Source organism: Carlito syrichta, unplaced genomic scaffold, assembly GCF_000164805.1.
Source record: "Carlito syrichta isolate Samal-C Ts95f unplaced genomic scaffold, Tarsius_syrichta-2.0.1 Scaffold302053, whole genome shotgun sequence".
NCBI classification, from domain to species: domain Eukaryota; kingdom Metazoa; phylum Chordata; class Mammalia; order Primates; family Tarsiidae; genus Carlito; species Carlito syrichta.
In genome coordinates, this window is record NW_007246149.1 from 702,724 (window position 1) to 725,470 (window position 22,747).

A 22,747-nucleotide genomic window follows, 5' to 3' on the forward strand; every position below is an offset into this window, starting at 1 on the left:
CTCCAGTCTGGGTGACAGAGTGAGACTCCAACTCAAAAAAAATAAAAAAAATAAAAAAAATAAAAATAAAAAAAATTTTTACATTGGGAGACTTGTTTACTCAATTCATCTAATAAAGGATTCTTCCATGAAAATGTAAAATAATTTTTCTCCTTGAACCTTTATATGCAGAATTTATCACACCAGCAATTTCCATAGTAAAGGCTGAACCAGTTGAAACACACACAGGAAGCCATTTACATGACTAGAAGGCTGATTATGGACCCATACATAAGTCAGGCATTACTGTGTAGGTCCTGCATCTGTGGCAACTTCGCTAACTTCTTGATTTTGGCTGTGCAGCTGCATCATCCTAACTGCATCCAATGGCAGAAGCACCACCTGTGACAAAAGTCAGAGCTTCTACATTACAGAAGTTAGAGTTGGTCGCCCAGAGAGGAGAAAAATTTGCTGGGCTTCTGGGGCACTGTGGTGTTTATTTCTTGACCTGTATGGCAATTCTGCAAGTACACACTTTGTAATTAATTGTCAAGCTGTATGACTTTTCTGTATTTATTTCTTTATTTTATTTTTTATTTTTTTATTTTTATTTTTATTTTTTTTCGAGTTGGAGTCTCACTCTGTCACCCAGGCTGGAGTGCAGTGACCACTCCCGGCCACCGCAGCCTCAACCTGCTGGGCTCCAGCGATCCTTCCGCCTCAGCCTTCCAAGTAGCTGGATAATGTTATCTTTTAAAGCACAGAATTTTTGAATTTTATGCAGTTCAGTTATTTAATTTTTCTTTTGTTTTTTGTGCTTTTGGTGCCATATCTGAGAATCTTTTGACAAATTTAAGTTTGTGAAGATTTACTCATTTTCTTCTAAAAGTTTATACTTTTAGGTCTTATATTTAGGTCTTTGATTCATTTTTAATTAATTTTTAATATCTTATAAGGTAAGGGATTGTGCTATTTTTAATGTGGCTACTAGAAAATGTTAAATTACACACATGGCTTATGTTATACTTTAACTAGACAAAGCTGACCTAGACAAATGGTCTCCAAACTTTTTTTATTTTTTTTGTGTGTTGGAGTCTCACTCTGTCGCCTAGGCTGTAGTGCAGTGGCACACTGCTCACGGTCACCCCAGCCTCAATGTGCTGGGCTCAAGTGATCCTTCTGCCTCAGCCTTCCAAGTAGCTGGAACTATAGGCATATGCCACTATGCCCAGCTAATTTTTGATTTATTGTAGAGATGAGGTCTTGCCAAGTTTCCCAGACTGGTCTCAAACCCATTGGCTCAAAGTCCTCTTACCTCATTCTCCCAAAGTGCTGGAATTATACACGTGAGCCACCGGACCTGGTGTCCAAACTTTTTGATATGAATTTCTACTGGGAAATATTTGAACATGCACTCACCAATACGTGTAAATATCTTAATATTTATTTATAGATTATGTGCATTTACTGTCATATGAATAATACATTATGTGCATACACATAATGTAAATATAAAACCTACATAGAAAATGAAAACTTAAAGATATATGGCATGTAAATAGAAGTTCCCACGCTTTAATAGATTATTTAATAGATTATGACTCCCTTTGGAGACCACTAGTCTAGATTATGATTATGACCTTTCAGTTGGCTCCAGTCTTCTTCTGCAAGCCATCCTCTCCACTGTTGATAGAGTACTCTCATTTCAAGTACAGATCTGATTATGTCACGCCTAACCAATTTCAAAATTAAATACAAAAAAACAAGGCCTTTCCTAAAATATCCCTGCCTATATCTCTAGCTTCAGTCCTCACCATGCACCATATGTTTATCAATCCATACAATGCTACTTAGAATTTTCCCCAGCACTTCATCCTTTACTTATGCTTTTCCCTCAACCCAGAATGCTATTTCTCTACTTTTTCACCAGATTAGTTAGTATTTGTTTACATTTCTCAGTGTGCCCTTTCTTAGCATTTAGCGTGCTATAGTAATTTCTTTGTCTTCCTCAGTAACTGATTATTAGATCCTCCAAGTAAAAATTAAATATCATTCTATACATATTATTGCAAATGAAAAGGAAGAGTCTGGTAAGAGTTTAATATAGTGAACTGAGTGGCTTGTTCAGATCTAAGAATCCATCCTTTCAACCGACATTGGAGGTGGAAAAGACACACAGTCCCTGTTTTTTGACAGCCATTCTTTTTTTAAAAAAACAACTTCATTGACATATAATTTTATTGATATGTAACTCACATACAATAAAGTCCACCCATTTAAAGTGTATGATTCAATGGTTTTTAGTATATTCAGAGTTGTACAACTGTCACTATAATCTAAATTTAGAAAGTTGTCATTAGCCCAAAAAAGAAACCGCGCCTATTAGCAGTCACCATCCTCCCTGCCTTGTAGTGTCCTCCTCTGCTCCCCACGCTCAGTGTTAGGAAACCACTCATCTACTTTCTTTATAGATTAAAAGAATTTAAAAAAAATTTTTTTTCACCGCCATCCCTCTCCTTAAAGATTTTTAAGGTGTTCACAGTTTATAGCTATCTTGTTTTTTATTTCCCAATGTAAATATGTCAAGTTATCTCTAAAATTTGGTCCTAAAATAACAAGATCTTAACAAACAAGTCTTAATGCAAATTTTGTATTTTGTCTCCATTTAAAATCTATTCTATTTGATTCTATTATATGTTTACAAACATCAGTATCTTATATATTAGCTTAGGAAGAGATGTATAGAATGATATTTAACATTATTTTTACAGTTTTGTCTGCATTTCTTTACCTAATGTTAGGAAATATTAAAATACATTAGAATTGTTTCTGCTAGGCCGGGCTTAGTGGCTCAGCCTATAATCCCAGCACTTTGGGAGGCCGAGGAGAGTAGATTGCCTGAGCCCACAGGTTCAAGACCAGCCTCAGCAACTTGGCAAGACCTTGTCTCTACAATGAGTACAAAATTAGCTGGGTGTGGTAACATGCACCTGTAGTTCAGGCTACTTGGAAGGCTGAGATGGAAGGATCACCAGAGCCCAGCAGGTCGATGCTGGGTTGGCCCTGAGCATGCCACTGCACTCCAGCTGGAGCGACAGAGTGAGAGACTCCAACTCAAAAAAAAAAAATTGTTTCTGTCCTATAATTTTGTTTAACACAAAGATATTTTACTTTTTTCATTATAAAATATCCTGTCTTCTTGGATTCTGTAGATTCCATGAATTCCACAATTCACAGATTAACTTAATATTTTAGCTAATATAGGACATGAAAATGTAATAAATATGAAAATTTTAAGTTACTGGAAATACAGAGAGGGTCTTTGGAATAGCATGTCTTCTCAACATTATTAACAGCTTTTTGAAGAATTGTGCCACTTTTTACCCCAGTAGTTAGAAGGAATGATTTTATAGCCCAAAACATTTTTCCTTAAAATTGTTCCTTGGCCAGGCGTGGTAGCTAACTTCTATAATCCTAGCACTTTGGGAGGCCGAGGTGAGAGGATTGCCTGAGCCCACGGGTTCAAGACCAGCCTGGGCAACTTGGCACAACCTCATCTCTACAATAAATCAAGAAAAAGTAGTAGTGGAGGCTGCAGTGGTTCTGAGCATGCCACTGCACTCCAGCCTGGGCAACAAAGTGACACTCCAACTCAAAAAAAAAAAAAAAAATACATATATAAAATAAAATTACATAAATGTAAGATGTCCCAATTCTACTTTTAAGAAACATTTTTTGGGGGGGAAATTTTTGGAGTCTCACTCTGTCACCTAGGCAAGGGTACAGTGGCACACTCCTGGCCACTGCAACCTCGACCTGCTGGGCCCAGGCGATCTTTCTACCTCAGACTTCCAAGTAGCTGACACTGCAGGTGTGCACTACCATGCCCAGCTGATTTTTTGATTTATTGTAGAGACGAGGTCTCGTCATGTTGCCCAGACTGGTCTCGAACCTGTGGGCTCAGGCAATCTTCTTGCCTCAGCCTCCCAAAGTGCTGGGATTGTAGACTTGAGCCACCGCGCCTTGCCCCATTTATGTAATTTTAAATACTAAAGTTCAGTGCAAGAAGCTAAGGTAACTTGAATCATCAAAGTGAGTGATTTCTTTTGGTAACAGACTTTGTCATTTCTCTAGACATCCTCCAAGTGTATATCACCCTCTTTCAACAGAAAAACCTATTCAGTTTTGTATTATAAAACACATTCTGTTGTTTGAGGTAAATGCTGATGATTCTCGAAGTGCAAGCTTATTTATTGTTCATGATACTTCAACTAATTTCCTTACTTGTTTGTAGTTGGGAGATTTTTTTTAAAGTGGAGACAAACTGTAAAGTGCTGTCTGTGGTCTCTTCAAGCAAGTATCATAATATAATTCTATACTTTTACAGCAAGAGCTAAAAACCATTGCTGCGGAAGCCAACATATTACTCCATTATGTTTTGGCGATTTCACTGTTCTTTCAGAACCTGGATTTGTTGGGGTATTCATCTTCCATTGTTAGCACCTGAAAATATTTGACACTGTATTTTTTTCTGTTAATATTTTAAGTATGATTAGGAAACAGTAATTTGGTTACCAAATACAGAAACACAGTTTGAATATTTTAGATAGCATTATGCTTTTTTAAACATTAATTTTCTCATTTCATTCACCTAGTGTTCACTTGGCAAGAAGAGTGCTTCAGTTAGAAAAACAAAACTCGCTGATTTTAAAAGACCTGGAACATCAAAAGAACCAAGTAACACAGCTTTCACAAGAGGTAAATAACTTAAAAGAAACACATAAAAAGAATTACAGTATTCATTTTAGTTCTTTCTAGCTTCTTTGTTTATTTTTTAGCAGAGTCAAACTGTTTACTAGTACAAAATGATTTCACAATTTATGAAGCTTACTAAATGTGTTAAGCCTTCATAAACAACTTACTGTATATGGCAAAACTAAGAACAAAAGGGAGATTTAATGCCCAGACTAAGTATCAGTGCAGACTAGACAGACAAAGCTTTGATTTCTGAGAATATCAACTGGCAAAACAGGTTTGGCAAATATTGGTGACATTTTAAGTTTTTCAGTAATACATCATTTTTTTTACTAGATTTGCTTTTTAGCTCTATGTTTAATGAAAAACCATTTAGCTATTAAATACACATAACTTGGCATATACTTAGAAAATGAGGTTCATATTTTTAATTTCCTTAGCCTTATATATCATTTAAAGAATATATATATAGCACTTGTAATCCTCCCTTTTTTTTATTTTTTGTTTTTTTGAATCAGAGTCTCACTCTGTTACCCAGGCTAGACATCATGGCACACTCACGGCTACCTGCTAGGCTCAGATGATCCTTCCCCCTGAGCCTTCCAAGTAGTTGGAACCACAGGCATGCATCACCATGTCTTGCTAATTTTTTTTATTTATTGTAGAGACCAGGTCTCACCAAGTTGCCCAGGCTAGTCTCGAAGCTCTGGACTCAGGCAATCCTCTTGCCTCCACCTCCCAAGTGCTGGGATTATAAATGTGAGCTACCACATGTGGCTTCCCTTATGATTTTAAGTCAACATCTAATTACATTTTTCTGCACTTTTGAAGTCACGTCATAAAACAATGAAATCCAAGGTGCCACCTCACTAGTGTTCTTTTTATTCATTTAGTGTTCCTGAGCATCAGCAAAACAAGTTTTTTTGTTTTAATATTTTAACATATTTAAAAACTATCTTCTACTAGGGAGGTTTTAAAGACATATTAAATACTATTAATGTATTCTTTAAGGCCTTGTTTATATTTACATTGCCTTTAATTACAGCTCTTTTAATACTATAACATTAGAAGAATCTTTATCCTCAAATTTCAAAAAATTAGAAATATTACTACAGTAATGTGTGTGTACATTTTAAAATTATTTTTAGACCAGGTGCAGTGGCTCATGCCTATAATTGCAGCACTTTGGGAGGCTGAGGTGAGAGGACTGCCTGAGCCCATGGGTTCGAAACCAACCTGGGCAACATGATGAGACCTCGTTTCAACAATAAATCAAAAAATTAGCAGGGTGTAGTGGCTCGTGCTTATAATTCCAACTACTTGGAAGGCTGAGGCAGAAGGATCACCTGAGCCCAGCAGGTCGAGGCTGCGGTGGCCAGGAGTGTGCCACTACACTCCAGCCTGAGCGACAGAGTGAGACTCTGACTCAAAAAAAATTTAGAGATGGGGTCTTGCTCTCTTGCCCAGACTGGAGTGCAGTAATACAATCATAGCTCACTGCAGCCTTGAACTCTTAGGCTCAAGCAATCCTCCTGTTTCAGCCTCTGGATTAGCTAGGACTATAGATGTATGCCACCATTGCTGGCTCACATTTTGAAATTTATTTTTCAGTTAACTGAAGTTCTCAGGAATGTAGTTTTATTTTACTATTGTAAAATGTTAGGGGAAAATATAAGAAACTTCATCTTTGAGCAATCTTAGAATTAGCTATGGCTTATATTGAAAAAAAGACTTAAATAATGAAGTATTTATGATATGGAATGGTATATGCCTGCCTGGAATTTGCTCTAAAATATTCCATGAGAAAAAGAGCAGGGCTCAATAAATAAAAGAAGAATCACAAAATGTTGATAATGTTTGTAGCTGGGTGATATTTACATATAGGTTTATTGTTCAGTTCTATACTTTTGTGTATGTTTGAAACTTTTTTATGACGTTTGGAGAAAGAATCAGTAACCCTGTAATACAAGATTTATGTCAACTCTAATAAATAACTTTTCCCTTGGGATTGATAATAAAATAATTAAATTAAAATATTGCTTAGATTTTACTTTTTTCTGCCTCACAAAAATTTGAGTGCTTAAATTCAAACTAATTATGTAAACTAGTTAGGTGAAAGGTTAGTATTTTAGTATGCTGTTATAACAATAGACTATTCAAGACAGATAGTGAAAAAATAAAGAAGGAAATTTTATCACTCTTTATTTTCTTTGGAGCAGGTTCAATATTTAAACGAGCTTAGAATTTTTGAGACTGATATACAGATAAAACTCAAATAACAAATATTAGAATTACCATTGAGTGAAATACTATTCAGATTGTGTCTAAGGTGATGCATAAATGAATTGCCAGAATGACAATTCAAAGTAATACTCAAAAACAAATACTCCTGTTTTTAGTTTTATCGAGGTATGATTGACATACACTAAACTGAACATATTTAAAATATTGTACGGTGTAACTTCTGACATATGTGTGTAACTGTCACCAAAATGAAGGCAATAAACACATTTCCCCTTTGCAGAGTGCCCTTTGCGGTTCCTTATGTCCCCTGGAACTCCTCCCTCCCATCCTCTCCACCATCCACATCTCAGTCCCCAAGCAGCCTTTGTTTGGCTTTCAATTAATAAAGATTAGTTTGTATTTTCTATACTTTTACTTAAAAGGTATCATATAGGATGTATGTACTCTTTTTTTTTTCGTCTGTTTTCTTTCACTCTCCATAGTTGTAAGATTATCTATAGTTTATTCTTTTCCTTGGTTAGTAGCATTTCGTTGTATGGTTGTACATTCACTTGTCAGTGGACACTGGGGTCCTTTATGGTTTTTGCCAAATAGAGCTGCTGTGTACCAGTCCTGTTTGATCATGTGCTTTCTTTTCCTTTTTTTATTTTTTATTTATTTATTTATTTATTTATTTATTTTGAGTTGGAGTCTCACTCTGTCACCCAGACTGGAGTATAGTAACACGCTCCCTGGCCACCGCAGCCTCGCCCTCTGGTCTCCGGCGATCCTTCCACCTCAGCCTTCCAAGTAGCCGGAACAACAGGCGCATGCTACCACGCCTGGCTTATTTATTTATTTATTGTAGAGACGAGATCTCGCCAAGTTGCCTGGGTGGATCTCGAACCTGCGGGCTCAGGCAATCTACTCGCCTTGGCCTCCTGAAGCACTGGGATTACAGGCTGAGCCACCGAGCCCGGCCATCATGTGCTTCTTTTCTCTTGGGTGCATACCTGGGAGTGGAATAGCTGGATCTTATGGTAGGTATCTGTTTAACACCTTAACCTGTCAGCTGGGCACAGGGGCTCACACCTGTAATCCCCAGCACTTTGGGAGGTCGAGGCGAAAGGATCGCCGGAGCCCACAGGTTCAAGACCAGCCTGGGCAACATGGTGAGACCTCGTCTCTACAATAAATCAAAAAATTAGCTGGGCGTGGTGGTGCACGCATGTAGTTCCATCTCCATGGAAGGCTGAGGCAGCAGGATTGCCTGAGCACCGCAAGTTGAGGCAGCAGTGACTGGGGTGTGCCACTGCACTACAGCCTGGGGGGCAGAGTGAAGCTCAGACTCAAAAAAAACCAATCACACTGTTTCCCACCGTTTTACTTTTCCACCAGTAGTGGAAGAACATTCCAGTTTTCCTGTCGTTGCCTTGATATGGTTATTTTTCTGTCCATTATAATAGATGTGTAGTGCTGTCTCACTGTGATTTTAATTTGCATTTCCCCAATGACTAACGATGTTGAGCATCTTTTCATTTGAGCCTCTTTGCTCTCCATTTATCTTCCTGGGAGAAGTGTCAGTTCACATTTGTGTCTGTTTTATCAGATTGTCCCTTTATTACTGAGTTTTGAGTATTACTTTTATATTCTGGATATAAGTCCTTTATCAGATATGTGATTTGCAAGTATCTTCTCCCACTTTGTGGCTTGTCTTTCCTTCTCTTAACAGTGTCTTTTGAAGAAATATTTTTATCAAATTCAAGTCATCACTTTGTTCTTTTAGAAATTGTGTTTTTGGTGTTGTATTATTCAAAATATCTTTGCCTAACCCAGGGTCATAAAGGGTTTAGTCTATGTTTTCTTCTAGATGTTTCCTACTCTTAGGTCTGTGATCCATTTTTAGTTGATTTTATATAGAGTGGCAGGTATAGATTGAAATTCATATGTTTGCATATTGAATCTCAACTGTTCTGGCACCATTTGATTTTTTTTTTTTTTTTAATTTTTGTTGAGTATTTGTGTGTGAATCTGTTTCTGGATTTTCTATTTTTTTTCCAATTATCTGTTTGTATATCTTTATGTCAATACCACACTATCTCAACTAGTACAGCTTTGTAAATATCTTGATATCAGATAGCATAGCTTCTCCAACTGTGTTCATTTTCAAAGTTTTCTGGCTATTCTTTGTGCTTGGCATATTCATATGAATTCTATAATTAGTTTGTTAATTTCTACCAAAAACTGACTGATTTTGATTGATTGCATTGAATTTCTAAATGAAGTAGGAAAAATTGACATCTCATCTTTTTTTAACTCCATTAGTTTAAGAAGAAAATTGACAAGCTATCTTGATATTGAATATTCTGACCCATGAAAACACTATCTTGCCGGGCTCGGTGGCTCAGCCTATAATCCCAACACTTTGGGAGGCCAAGACGAGTGGATTGCCTGAGCCCGTGAGTTCGAGACCCGCCCAGGCAATTTGGTGAGCCCTCATCTCTACAATAAATAAAAAATTAGCCGGGCGCGGTAGCGTGTGCCTGTAGTTCCAGCTGCTTGGAAGGCTGAGGCAGGAGGATCACCTGAGCCCAGCAGGTTGAGGCTGTGGTGGCTGTGAGTGTGCCTCTGCACTACAGTCTGGGTGACAGTGAGACTCCAACTCAAAAAAAAAACAAAACACTGTATCTCTACCTTTTTTTAGGTCTGCTTTACTTTCTCTTAGTATTGTTATTTTGTGGTTTTCTCTGTAAAAGTTTTATATCTTTTGATTAGCAAGGTACATATTTTTACATCCTTTCACTTTTTGCCAATCTCACAAAATATGATTTTTAATTGGAGTTTTTTAAGAACATTTACATGTAATGTGTTTATTGATATGATTATGGTCAAGTCTGTCATCTTGCTATTGTTTTTTATTTGTCTCATCTATTCTTTTTTCATGCCTTCTTCTTGATTCATTGAATTTTTTTTTTTTTTTGAGTTGGAGTCTCACTCTGTCTCACCTGCTGGGCTCTGGCAATCCTTCCGCCTCAGCCTTCCGAGTAGCGGAATTACAGGCATGCGCTACCACGCCCGGCTGATTTTTTGATTGATTGTAGAGATGAGGTCTCGCTGCCCAGGCGGGTCTCGAACCCGCGGGCTCAGGCAATCCACTCTCCTCAGCCTCTTGTCATCATTCCATTTTATCTCACTGTTACTTATTGGCTGTAACTTTGTTTTGTTGTTACAACAGTCGCTTTAGATTATAATATACAAGGAAGACCCCAAAAAACCCAGAATTATATTTTTGGAGAGGTGCCCCATGTATCCAGACTTCCCCCACTAGATAAGTGTTCTAGGAACTCATCAGTGTCAGTGTATCAGCTAGTGTCGTTGTGAGAGACTGTGTTTGGCTTCAGTGAATTTTTTTTTTGGAGAGTCTTTCAACATGTTTGCTCATTTCATATGTGGTGATTTATAAGTGCACCTGCCTACATTATGCTGAGTGTTTCGCATGACCCCTGTGCCCCACCCTCCCTGCTTACCTGATTTCACCTTGAGCAACTTTTTTTGTTTTCCTGAATGAAAAAAGTCCTCAAAGGGAAACAATTTGCTGATATGGAAGAGATGAAACAAAAAACAGCAGAAGCACTAAAAGGCATGAAAATGGACAAGTTCAAAAACTATTTTTGGCATGGATAAAGTGTCTCATAGGTGTATTGCATCAAACAGAGAGTACTTTGAAGGTGACTAAAGTTTACATTTGAGAGTAAATACGGCTGGGCGCAGTGGCCTGTAATCCCAGCACTTTTGGAGGTAAAGGCGAGAGGATTGCCTTAGCCCAGGAGTTTGAGACCAGACCGGGGAACTGGGCGAGACCTCATCTCTACAATAAAAAATTAGCGGGGCACAGTGGCGCACACCTGTGGATCCAGCTACTTGAAAGGATGAGGTGAAAGGATCCTCTGAGCCCAGCAGGTGGAGGCTGCGGTGACCTGAGTGAGTGAGACTCTGACTCAAAAGAAAAGAAAAAAAAAAGTACTATACAGCAGTATGCTTCTAGTTGTTCTCTCCTGGCCTTTTACTCTTATTGTCATGTATTTTATTTATACATCTATCAAACCCCACACTATATTGCTGCTCTTATTGAAGCAGTGATTTAATATTCATTCACAATGTTGTACAACTAAAATCTCTAATTCTAAAACTTTTTCATCACCCCAGAATAAAATTTTGTACCCGTTGAACAGTACCTATTCCTCTTTGCTTCCAATCTGACAACTACCAAACCACTTTATTTCTATATATTTACCTGTTCTGGATATATTTCATATAAATGGAATCCTACAATATGCCTTTTGTGTCTGGTTTCTTTCATTGAGCATACCGTCTTTAGTGTTTGTTCACGTTGTAGCATGTATCCACCACTTCATTCTGTTTTATGGCTAAATAGTATTCTTTTGTATGTATTTTACCTTAATTTGTCTATTCAGTTATCCTTTGATGAATCTTCAGATTGTTTCCACTTTTGAGCTACTGTGAGCGGTGCTGCTGTGAACTTGCAGCAAATGTGTGAATACTTGTCTGCAGTTTTTTCAGGTGTATACTTAGGAATGGATTTGCTGGGTTCACGTTTGTTTTTGGAAAGACAGTTTTCCTGGGTAAAGGATTAGAGGCTGACATTTCTCTCCCTCTTTCATTTTCAGTACTTGAAAAATGTTGTCCACTCTCTTCTAGTTTGCATTGTTTTTCTACCAAGACATTGCTGTCATCCTTATCTTTGTTCCTCTCTAGGTAATGTGTATTTCTTTAATTGCTTTTAAGACTTTTTTTTTTTGGTCTTAGCTTTAAGCAATTTATGACATGACTTGATGACTTGCCATAGTTTTCTTTCTTTTTTTTTTTTTTTGAGTTGGAGTCTCATTCTGTTGCCAAGGTTGGAGTGCAGTGTAGTGCTCACAGCCACCGCAACCTTGACCTGCTGGGCTCAGGCCATCCTTCTGCCTCAGCCTTCCAAGTAGCTGGAACTACAGGCACATGTCACCATGCTGGCTAATTTTTTGATTTATTGTAGAGACGAGATCTCACTAAGTTGCCCAGGTTTGTCTCAATCCCCTGGGCTCAGGCAGTCCTCTTGCCTCTGCCTCCCAAAGTGCTGTGATTACAGGTGTGAGCCACCACATCTGACTGACTTGCTGTAGTTTTCTTCATGTTTTCTGTGCTTGGATTTTGTTGAACTAATTATATATGTAAGTTTATTAAATTTATAAATTTTTTGTTTCCTAAGTATTTTTTCTATTTTATACTCTCTCCTTCCTGGGGACTCCAGTTATATATAAATTAAGCTGCTTAAAGTTGTCCTACAACAGAACAAATGATGTTCTGTTTTTTTCTTTTCTGCCTTTCTTTTTGCATAATTTCTCTTACTGCATCTACAAGTTCACTAATCTGTCTCTGTGTATAATCTGCTTTTAATCCAATCCAGTGTGTTATTTGTCTCAGATATTATAGTTTCCATTTTTAGAAGTTAAAATTGGGTCTTTTTTGTGTCTTCCAGATCTCTACTTAACAGATCTCTACTTAACATTCTCTTTTTTTGGCGGGGGTAATTGAAGTCTCACTGTCGCCCAGGCTGGAGTGCAGTGATACGCTCACAGCCACCGCAGCCTCGACCTGCTGGACTCAGACAATTCTTCCACCTCAGCTTTCCAAGTTGCTGGGGTATAGGCACATGCCACCACGCTCAGCTAACTTTTTATTTATTTTAGAAATGAGGTCCCACCAAGTTGCCCAGGCTGGTCTTGAGCCCTGGGCTCAGGCAGTCCTCTTGCCTCAGCTTCCCAAAGTGCTGGGTTTACAGGTGTGAGCCACTATGCCTGACTTACTTAACATTCTCAAACTATTTTTATGAGCACGTGAAATAAAATTTCAATAATTGTTTTGATAGCCTTGTTTGCTAATTCTGTTATTTTGTCATTTCTTGGTTGATTTTGATTAAGTTGGTTTATCTCGTTATGTACCATAGTTTTATGCTTCTTTGCATACCTAGTAATATTTACTGGATACCAAACATTGTGAACTTTACCTTGGTGCTAGATATTTCTGTAGGTTTTTGTTAACTTTGTTCTGGGGCACAGTTAGATTTCTTAGAAGCAGTTTGGTCCTTTCAGGTCTTGCTTTTTACCTTTCTATATAAACATAAAAGAGGAGAGTTTATCCTTTTTTTTTTTCCAAGTCAGCGTCTCACCCTGTCGCTCACGTTGAAGTGCACTGGCACTCTCATGGCCACCACAGCCTCGACCTGCTGGGCTCAGGCGATCTTTCTGCCTCAGCCTTCCAAGTAACTGGAACCACAGGCATGTGCCACCATGCCTGGCTAATTTTTGATTTATTGTAGAGATGAAATCTTGCCATATTGCTCAGGCTGGTCTTGAACCCCTGGGCTCAGGCAATTCTCTCACTTCTGCCTCCCAAGGTGTTGGGAATACAGGCGTGAGCTACTGCGCCTGTCTAAAGGGTTTATCCTAATGCTAATTTTTCTCCCTGCTGTGAGACAAAACCCTTTTGAATACTCTACTCCATGTCCTTTGAACTATGAGGTTTTCTATTTTGTTTGATGAGAATCAGCACTATGGCTGGCCCATGTTAGCTTCAGAAATCATTTCCACTCATCTTGTCAGTAGATCTACCTCCAGTCTCTGGCAGTTTCTTTACACACATGTACTATTTGTGCCAGGTGAGTACTTAAAGGGGGGGCTATCTAGATTTTCAGATAGCATGTGAAATAAAATCTCAATAATTGTTTTGATAATCTTGTTTGCTAATTCTGTTATTTTGTCATTTCTTGGTTGATTTTGATTAAGTTGGTTTATCTCGTTATGTATCATAGTTTTCTGCTTCTTTGCACACCTAGCAATTTTCTACTGGAAACAAAACTCTGAATTTTACCTTGGCGCTAGATATTTCTGTATTTCTGTAGTTTTTGTTAGCTTTGGTCTGGGACATAGTTAGGTTTCTTAGAAGCAATTTGCTCTCCCTGTGCAGCTCTCTTTTCTTCAGTACTCCACTATATGAACTGCAGCTACCTTGGTTTTCATATCTGTCAGTGGCTCCATAACTCAGGGAGTTTGTCAGGCTCTGCCTTAATTCTCCTTTCCTGCACCACAGCCTGGAGGTTCTTTCCAAGCAACAAACTGGGGCAGGCATATGACTCATCTTGTTTGTTTCCTGTGTCTCAGGGATCACTGTTCGTCACTGTTTAATGTCCAGTGCCTTAGGTCATTGTTGGTCTAATATAAAAGATATATGGATTGAATCTGGTTTTGGTTTGTTTATTTATGCTCACTAATTCTCAAGAAACCACCAAGTTCAGTTAAGTGTTGATGTGGTGTTTGTTAAGCAGTGGAAAATCCAGGTGAATTGTAAAACATACCACATCACAACCAAGAAGTGGTCTTCTTTGAACCTTGATGCTTGCCCCTTCTCTTTCCAGCTATTCAGTAAGTACTTACAACATTCCTACTGCATGCAACCAGTGATGACAAAGTAGGAGATCTTGCTTTCCTACATGTACAAAGCTACCTTGCTCACAAAAGCCTTGTTTTCTGCTATAAGCACGCGCGATGAATCTGTTACAACTAACTTAATTTCCCAAATCTTCTCTAGAAAATGAGGCATGCACAGTCACCAGTGACCACATAGCAAGGTTTAGCTGCCTGGAATTTTGTACCTAGAAGGTACTTAGTATAATCCAGGAATAATTTGTTACAAAACTGTACATTGGTAGATTTGAAAGAGACTTCAGAATGCATCAGTAAAATAAAGTAGATCTATATGTACTAACTTTAAAAGAATTCACGCTATGTTGATTATTATTATTATTTTTTTAAAAGACAAATTCCAGGATGGGCACAGTGGCTCAGCCTGTAATCCTAGCACTTTGAGAGGCCAAGGCAAGAGGATTGCCTGAGCCACAGGTTCGACACCAGCCTGGGCAACGTGGTGAGCCCTCATCTCTACAATAAATCACAAAAACTAGTCAGGCGTGGTGGCATGCGTCTATAGTTCCAGCTACTTGGAAGACTGAGGCAGAAGGATCACCTAAGCCCAGCAGGTCAAGGCTGTGGTGGCCATGAGTGTGCCACTGCACTCCATCCTTGGCGATAAGAGTGAGACCTCAACTCAAAAAAATAAAAATAAATAAATTTTTTTAATTTAAAAAATAACAAAGACTAACTGTAAAATAACTTGTATTGTTTCTCTATTTTGTTTTTAATATATTTGTATGTGTGTGTATGCACACACGTGTGCACATGTAGAGAGGAGATGAGATTGTGTTCCTGTTTAGACATAGGGAAAAATGAAAAAAAAAATTCAGAAAATGTCATGCCAAGGGGACACAAATACCACTCACTAGTCATGCATGGTAAACATAAAATCAGCATATTAGTATAAACTCACAGGCAGAGAATTAGCAGAATATATCCCATCCCCCACGTTCTCTTCCCATGGAAAAGCGTGCCTATGCTTGACATAGATGGTCTACATGCACCATTGAACCGGCTCTGATAGAAGGACTCCACCTATAACGTTTTACACATTTAAACAGGAAGAGAACAGGGAACATCTGAGTAACTATGTAACAATTAAGAGGGAACCTCTGAAGCTTAGTAGCTCAGGTCAGCCTATCCCAGAAGAACAGGAAGTACCCTACAGGACTATTCTTATGTCTCTCTCTTTCATATCAAACAGTGGTCACCTCTGGGGTTAGAAATGGGGTTGCAGGGAATAATTTACTTATTTATGTTAGGTATTTATTTATGAATTATCTTAATTTATTCCAGTCCACATGTATTACTCAAGGTTTGTTAAAAGACACAGGTTTGGCCAGGTGCAGTGGCTCACATCTGTAATCCCAATGCTTTGGGAGGTAGAGGTGAAAGGATTCCCAGAGCCCAGGAGTTTGAGAACAGCCTGGGCAATTGGCAACACCTCATTTTTACAGTGAATCAAAAAATTAGCCAGGCGTGCTGGTGCATGCCTGTAGTTTCAGCTATTTGGAAGGCTGAGCTAAAGGATCACCTGAGCCCAGGAGATCAAGGCTGCAGTGGCCGTGAGCATGCCACCACACTCCACCCTGCGTATCAGAATGAGACTCCAACTCAAAAAAAAAAAAAAAGACAAAGATTTGGTGAGCAACACAGTATCTAACTCATAATAGATATAGAGTAAATAATCGATTAGGTCTAAACCTAGCCCATCCTTCAAACAGGTAAGTTTATAAAGGTTTCAAAAATAGGTAGCACAAACCTATTTTTAAGTTTTAACCTATAAACTTATCTATAAAAGAAGATTACATTTTAGCAATATTGTTGTTAATGTTATTGCCAAGGAAGTATATACATGGATATCCAACATCCTCATATAAATATATTTAAAGGTACGCTAATATATATGCTCATGATATATTGCATGGAGATACTTGCAATGATACACACCAAAAAGTTGTTGATTTTGGTTATCATTGTTGAGGAGACACTGAGGTTCTGGGATGGATGAAAGAGATCCAGTTTACATTTCCTCTCTGTAGTTTGAATTACTTACTATATGTGGCTTTCTCTCCGTTCCTCCCTTTCTACTATACCTCTTGTCCATTTCATTACCAAGAGCACGTGTTTTTTTTTGGTTTTTTTTTGAGTTGGAGTCTCCTCTGTTGCCGAGACTGGAGTGCAGTGGCCGCTCCTGGCCACCGCAGCCTCGACCTGCTGGGCTCAGGCGATCCTTCCGCCTCAGCCTTCCAAGTAGCTGGAACTAGAGGCGCGCGCTACCACGCCCGGCTAATTTTTTATTTATTGTAGAGATGAGGTCTTGCCAAGTTGCCCAGGCAGGTCTCGAACCCTCAGGCTCAGGCAATCCACTCACCTCAGCCTCCCCAAGCGAGGGATTACACGCTGAGCCACCGAACCCGGCTGAGCACGTGTATTTAAGAAATATAGAAGTAGTCCAGAATGTCAGAAAGGGAATTTGCTATAAGAAAATATCAGAAGCATCATAATAATAATAATAATAATAAAAGTTAAAAGTCTTTCTCCTAACCAAAACTGTCCTGCATGCTGTCAGTCATGACTTTCTGTCTTAAAATGTCTATTGTTGGCCAGACAACGTCCAGATTCTCTAATATAGCACAATCCAAACCTACTTCTCAGGCTCATCTCCATCATCTTCTCTCAAGTCTTTGCTTTCTGTTCCCTCCCTCACCTCCACTTTGTTGCCCTCCTACTCCTTAGTCTCCTCTGTTGGCTTCTTTTTCTCTGATGGTGTCATAACTATTGACATGCTCCAGGGTTCTGTTTGGCACTGTTCTCTTCTTACTGCATCTTCTTTCTTCTTGTTCCATGGCCTCAGCTGCCACCTACAGTATATCTTGTTGTAGTCTTTTTTCAGTAAATCAGATATATGTGTAGTAAGTATATATATAATTGTAATTCAAAGAGTACAGAAAGAATATTCAGCAAATATCAGGTTCTTCCTCTTCTCTTTATGCCATCTTCTGGACATCTCTGTAATCAGTCTTCTGCCTCAGTGGTACTGACTTGGAACAATCTCTTATCATCTCTCATCTGAAGTGTTTTAGGAAACACATGATTGGCATGACTGTCTATTCTTTGAGTCATCTAACTAGTTGCCAGAGTGCTCTTTCTAAATGCAAATTTATTCTTGCTTCTCCCATATTTAGAGTTGTCTGTGTTTCCTAAGAACAGTGATGTACAGACCTTTCATTATCTAGTCCCTGCTGACCTATTCAGTTTCATCGTACATTATCATACACACACACACACACACACACACACACACTCACAACTCACACTCACACTCCCTTGTTCCCATCATACATAACCACTTGAAATTCTTCATGCCATTTCATGCCATTTCTGTGCTTTTGCACACTCTGGTCTCTGCTCACTATGCCTTTGTCCACATCACAGATACTTGTCTTTCAAAATCGCTTTCATGTGTAACCTCTATTATGCTTTTTTTTTGAGTCAGAGTGTCACTCTGTCGCCCAGGCTGGAGTGCAGCAGCACACTCATGGCCACTGCAGCCTCGACCCACTGGGCTCAGTTCATCTTTCCATCTCAACCTTCCAAGTAACTGGAACTACAGGCACATGCCACCACACCCAGCTAAAATTGTTTTAATTTATTGTAGAGATGAGGTCTCGCCATGTTGCCCAGGCTGGTCTTGAACCTGTGGGCTCAGGCAATCCTCTCATTTCAACCTCCCAAAGTGCTGGGATTATAGGCGTGAGCCACCACACCCAGCCTATTATGCTTTTTTGGTGAACCCCAGCAATAAATAACTTCCGTATATCATATTTGCCATGATTGATTGGTTGATTGATATTTACATATACATAATCATTGACTTGGCTGTCTGTAAGCTTCTTAAGGGGTGGAACTATCTGTTTTTATTGGTCTGTATAATCACACTGCTTAACACAGTGCCTGTTTCTGGTAAGTAATAAATAAATGTTTGCCAAAAGATTAACTTTTGGTTTTGCTGGCTCAAAGTATACTTGAGAATTGGGGGAATACTGGAATAAACCTGTAGCAGAGTAGAAGTTCTTACCAAGAGGCCCAAAGGATGCCCAAGGATTCAGAGCTGCTAAAAAGAGAAGTTCAGAAAATCTTCCAATATCACATGCTTTTTGTTACATATAGAAGCAGAGCAAAGGGATTTATATCAGTTCTATTCACCAACACTAGGAAAACATACTGTTAAATTGCATTGGATCAGTAAAATCGCCAATCTTCACTGACAGCATTGTGGAGATTTTGTTTGGTTCTTGTCTGTTTAGGGTAAAAGAGGGGAAAGGCCAAGAGCTTTCAAGTTAGGAGGACTGCTTCATATGACTTTAAGCCAGTTATTAAGGCTTGCTTTCTAACCTGTAAGGTGGAAGTGATAATACTATATTACATGTTTGCCCCAAGAATTGGAGAGTGCTGATAAGCACTTAACACACTAACTGGCATATGTTAAGCCCTTATTAAATGCAGAATGTTATTTCTGTCCTATATTTCATTTATTTTCTAATGTTTGTCATAGGAGTAATAAAAAGTATTTTTGTAATAAGCTTGACATTTTTAAAAGGAAACCAGTATTTCCAGAATTGCCATAAATAGTGCTTATTTCACCTACAGAAATGTTCAGAATGAGGAATAAAAATGAATTTTAACATAATATTGTAAGACTTTTTAATGGTAACCTAAGTAATTTCTATGAAGAGGTATGTGGTACTAAACTGCAGTTCAGAAGAGTAATCAATGCCCTTATCAAATGTAAAAGTAAATTTGTTTTATATAAACTAATATTTTAAGGGAGATGTTGCTGGGCACAGTGAGTGACTCATGTCTGTAATCCCGGCTCTTTGGGAGGCGGAGGCAAGAGCATCACCTGAGCCCAGGAGTTTGAGACCAACCTGGGCAACTTGGCAAGACCTCGTCTCTACAATAAATCAAAAAATTAGCTGGGTGTAGTGGCACATGCCTGTAGTTCCAGCTACTTGGAAGGCTGAGGCAGAAGGATTACCTGAGCCCAGCAGGTCGAGGCTATGGTGGCCGTGAGCTGGCCACTGCACTCCAGCCTAGGAGACAGAGTGAGGCTCCTACTCAAAAAAGAAAGAAATGTGAAAAGCTACATGTAAGAAAAATTTCAAATTAATCAGAAATGTTATATTCAAATTAAAAAATATGAATTATTGATAAAATAATTGAATCAATATATAGAAAGGAAAAGTTAAACAATGATAATATTTAAGACAAATGAAGAAACATTTAACAACAGTGGTAACATCCATTTACAAATTTTAAGTAAATTTTTTAAATTATATGAATATATGTATAAATAATAATTATTATTGTAAATAATAATTCTGAGGGTGTGCTTAATGCCAGCCATAGCACTTTATGAAAGCAAAAAGTATTGGTTGGATTAACTGGACTCCCCAGCGTGAGGTCCTGAGTTTGCCAGCTTCCCCAGACTTCTTGAGGCCTGAAAGGAGCTATTCTGACTGAGTGATTTTCCATTAGAAAGCTGAAAGCTCTGAAATATATCAGAAAGGAATCAAAAAATTAGTAAAGGTGACTCAGCTACAGTCTACTCTTGTGTTCCTGATGGGTATGTTGTTAACATATTGAGTACTGTAATAAATGTACCACTGCTCTGCAGATCTAAAATTTTCACCAAGTGATCCAGCTCTCAGAAAACTGGCCATAAAATTGACCTGAACTGTACTCCACAATATCAAAATAAAAAATATTGATATAAAAAAAATTGACCTGAGACTGATTTAATATAAATTCTGTCCTTTATAATTAAAAATATAGCTAGTAGCTAGACAAATAGCTTTCATAATTTTATTTATTTATTTTTTTTTTGAGTTGGAGTCTTACTCGGTCGCCCAGACTGGAGTGCAGTGGCCGCTCCCGGCAACCGCAGCCTCACCTGCTGGCCTCCAGCGATCCTTCCACCTCAGCCTTCCAAGTAGCCGGAATTATAGGCACGCGCTACCATGCCCGGCTAATTTTTTGATTTATTGTAGAGATGAGGTCTCGCTGCCCAGGCAGGTCTCGAACCCGCGGGCTCAGGCAATCCACTCACCTCAGCCTCCCAAAGACACGGCATACTTTTTTTTTTTTAATTGTAGTGAGGTCTCACCAAGTTGCCCAGGCTGGTCTTGAACCTGTGGGCTCAGACAATCCTCTCACCTCAGACTCCCAAAGTGCTGGGATTATAGATTATAGGCATGAGCCACTGCACTCGGCCTAGCTTTCATACTTTCTTGACCATGATGTATAGTATGAAGTGGACCTTACATAGCAACCCAGTACACAAATATGTGTGTGTGTTTGTATACATGTGTATCTAAAACAACTCCCTTACCATGTGTAGTTCTATTAGTTGCTATTCTGTTTCTTTTTTCATTTCTTCTTTTGTGTTAATACTGCGTGCAACCCACAGTGTGAAAACATTCATCTGGACAGATATGTAGCATGTTTTTTTATGGAATCTTTTTTGAGAAATCTGGAATTGAGAAGAGAGGAAAGGTGAAAAAGTAAGAATGAATAAAAGTATGTTTGAGAAATATGGAATCATTCAGTGTGACTGTTGTTTAGATATCTAGAATGCTTCCCAGTGTATATGTCTGCCATTAACAGGAGCAATGCTGATCCAACCTTAATATCATTTTGAATTAAAACAGTGTGCTGCTGAAACAGTTGTTATATTTGCCCATATTTTTGTCCTGTTCCTTTTCTGCCCCCTTGAACAATCTTGAACAAATTCACTGTGTCTTCTTCACTTGGTTGGAATTAGTACCATTTACAAATGTGAATAATTTAAATCTATACCTCATTCTCCAGATTATTTATAATACACATATATGACTAAGACTCAGAGAATCCCACTATGTTCTTTTTTTTTGAGTTGGAGAGTTGGAGTCTCTGTCACGCAGTCTGGAGTGCAGTAGCACGCTCACTGCCCCTGCAGCCTCGACCTGCTGGGCTCAGGCTATCCTTCCACCTCAGCCTTCCAAGTAGCTGGAACTACAGGCGCGCGCTACCACACATGGCTATTTTTTTTATTTATTTATTGTAGAGATGAGGTCTCACCAAGTTGCCCAGGCGGGTCTCGAACCCGTGAGCCAGGCAATCCACTTACCTCAGCCTCCCAAAGTGCGGGATTACAGGCTGAGCCACCTAGCCCAGCTATATTCATTCTTTATAGAGAAGTATGTAGTCCTAATCTTCACAAAAAGGTACCCGTCTAATTCCATGGCTAGTCCTTTTTAAAAATAAATGTTGTTTTGAACTGTATTGAGTTTTCTGAAGGCCTTACATACATGTGCTGACATTTTCATCACTCAGTCACATAGTTCCTGAGGAATTCCAATAATTGGCAAGATTTCCCATTGTGGAAAACATGTTACTTTTCCTCAAATAAATGTTTTTATTGCTTTATATATATATATATATACAGAGGGCTTGTGTTAGAATAATTTATAAAGATAATATTACTGTAAAATATTTTAACACATCATACCATTTCTCTCAGCATAAGAAATAAAGTGCATTTAGTAAATGACTTTGTTAAGTGTTAGGCAATACTGATACCGGCTTCATTCTTTCACCAAGTATTTATTGAGCACCTACTATGTGCCGGGCATCCTAGGTTCTGGAGGATGATCAGTGAATAAGACACAAAAATTCCTGCCCTTTGGAGCCTGTATTAGAGCTGGGGGGGGAGAAAGAAAATTTCTTCCAAGTAAAGTACACACTCTGTTAGAACCTGATAAGATATATGAAGGAAAATAAGCAGGAGGCTGGGTGTGGTGGCTCATGCCTGTAATCCCAGGACTTTGGGAGGCAGAGGTGAGAAGATTGCCCGAGTCCAAGGGTTCAAGACTAGCCTGAACAACATGGTTGTCTCTACAATAAGTTAAAATAATAATAAAAAAAAAAAACAGCTAGATGTGGTGGCGCATTCCTGTGGTTCTAGCTACTTGGAAGGCTAAGGCGGAAGGATCACCGGAGCCCAGCAGGTTGAGGCTGCGGTGGTCATGAGCATGCCACTGCACTCCAGTCTGCACAACAGAGTGAGACACCCAACTCAAAAAAAAAAAAGAAAGAAAGAAAGAAACTGCTCTGTATGGTGCCATAACGGTGGATCTGTGTCATTATATATTTGTCTAAGTCCATAGAATGTGCAACACCAATATTGAACCCTAATGTAAAACTACAAACTTTGGGTG

The 22,747-nt window shown here is 38.6% G+C and overlaps 1 protein-coding gene across 1 annotated transcript in view; it reads left to right on the forward strand.

The window, feature by feature from the left end:
- Positions 1–22,747, forward strand: part of PIBF1 (progesterone immunomodulatory binding factor 1) — a 234,535-nt gene that overhangs the window by 153,137 nt on the left and 58,651 nt on the right. The window contains exon 14 of the mRNA XM_008055961.1: positions 4,635–4,737. Coding sequence (XP_008054152.1) covers positions 4,635–4,737 — 103 coding nt within the window. The remainder of the gene's footprint in view (positions 1–4,634; positions 4,738–22,747) is intronic.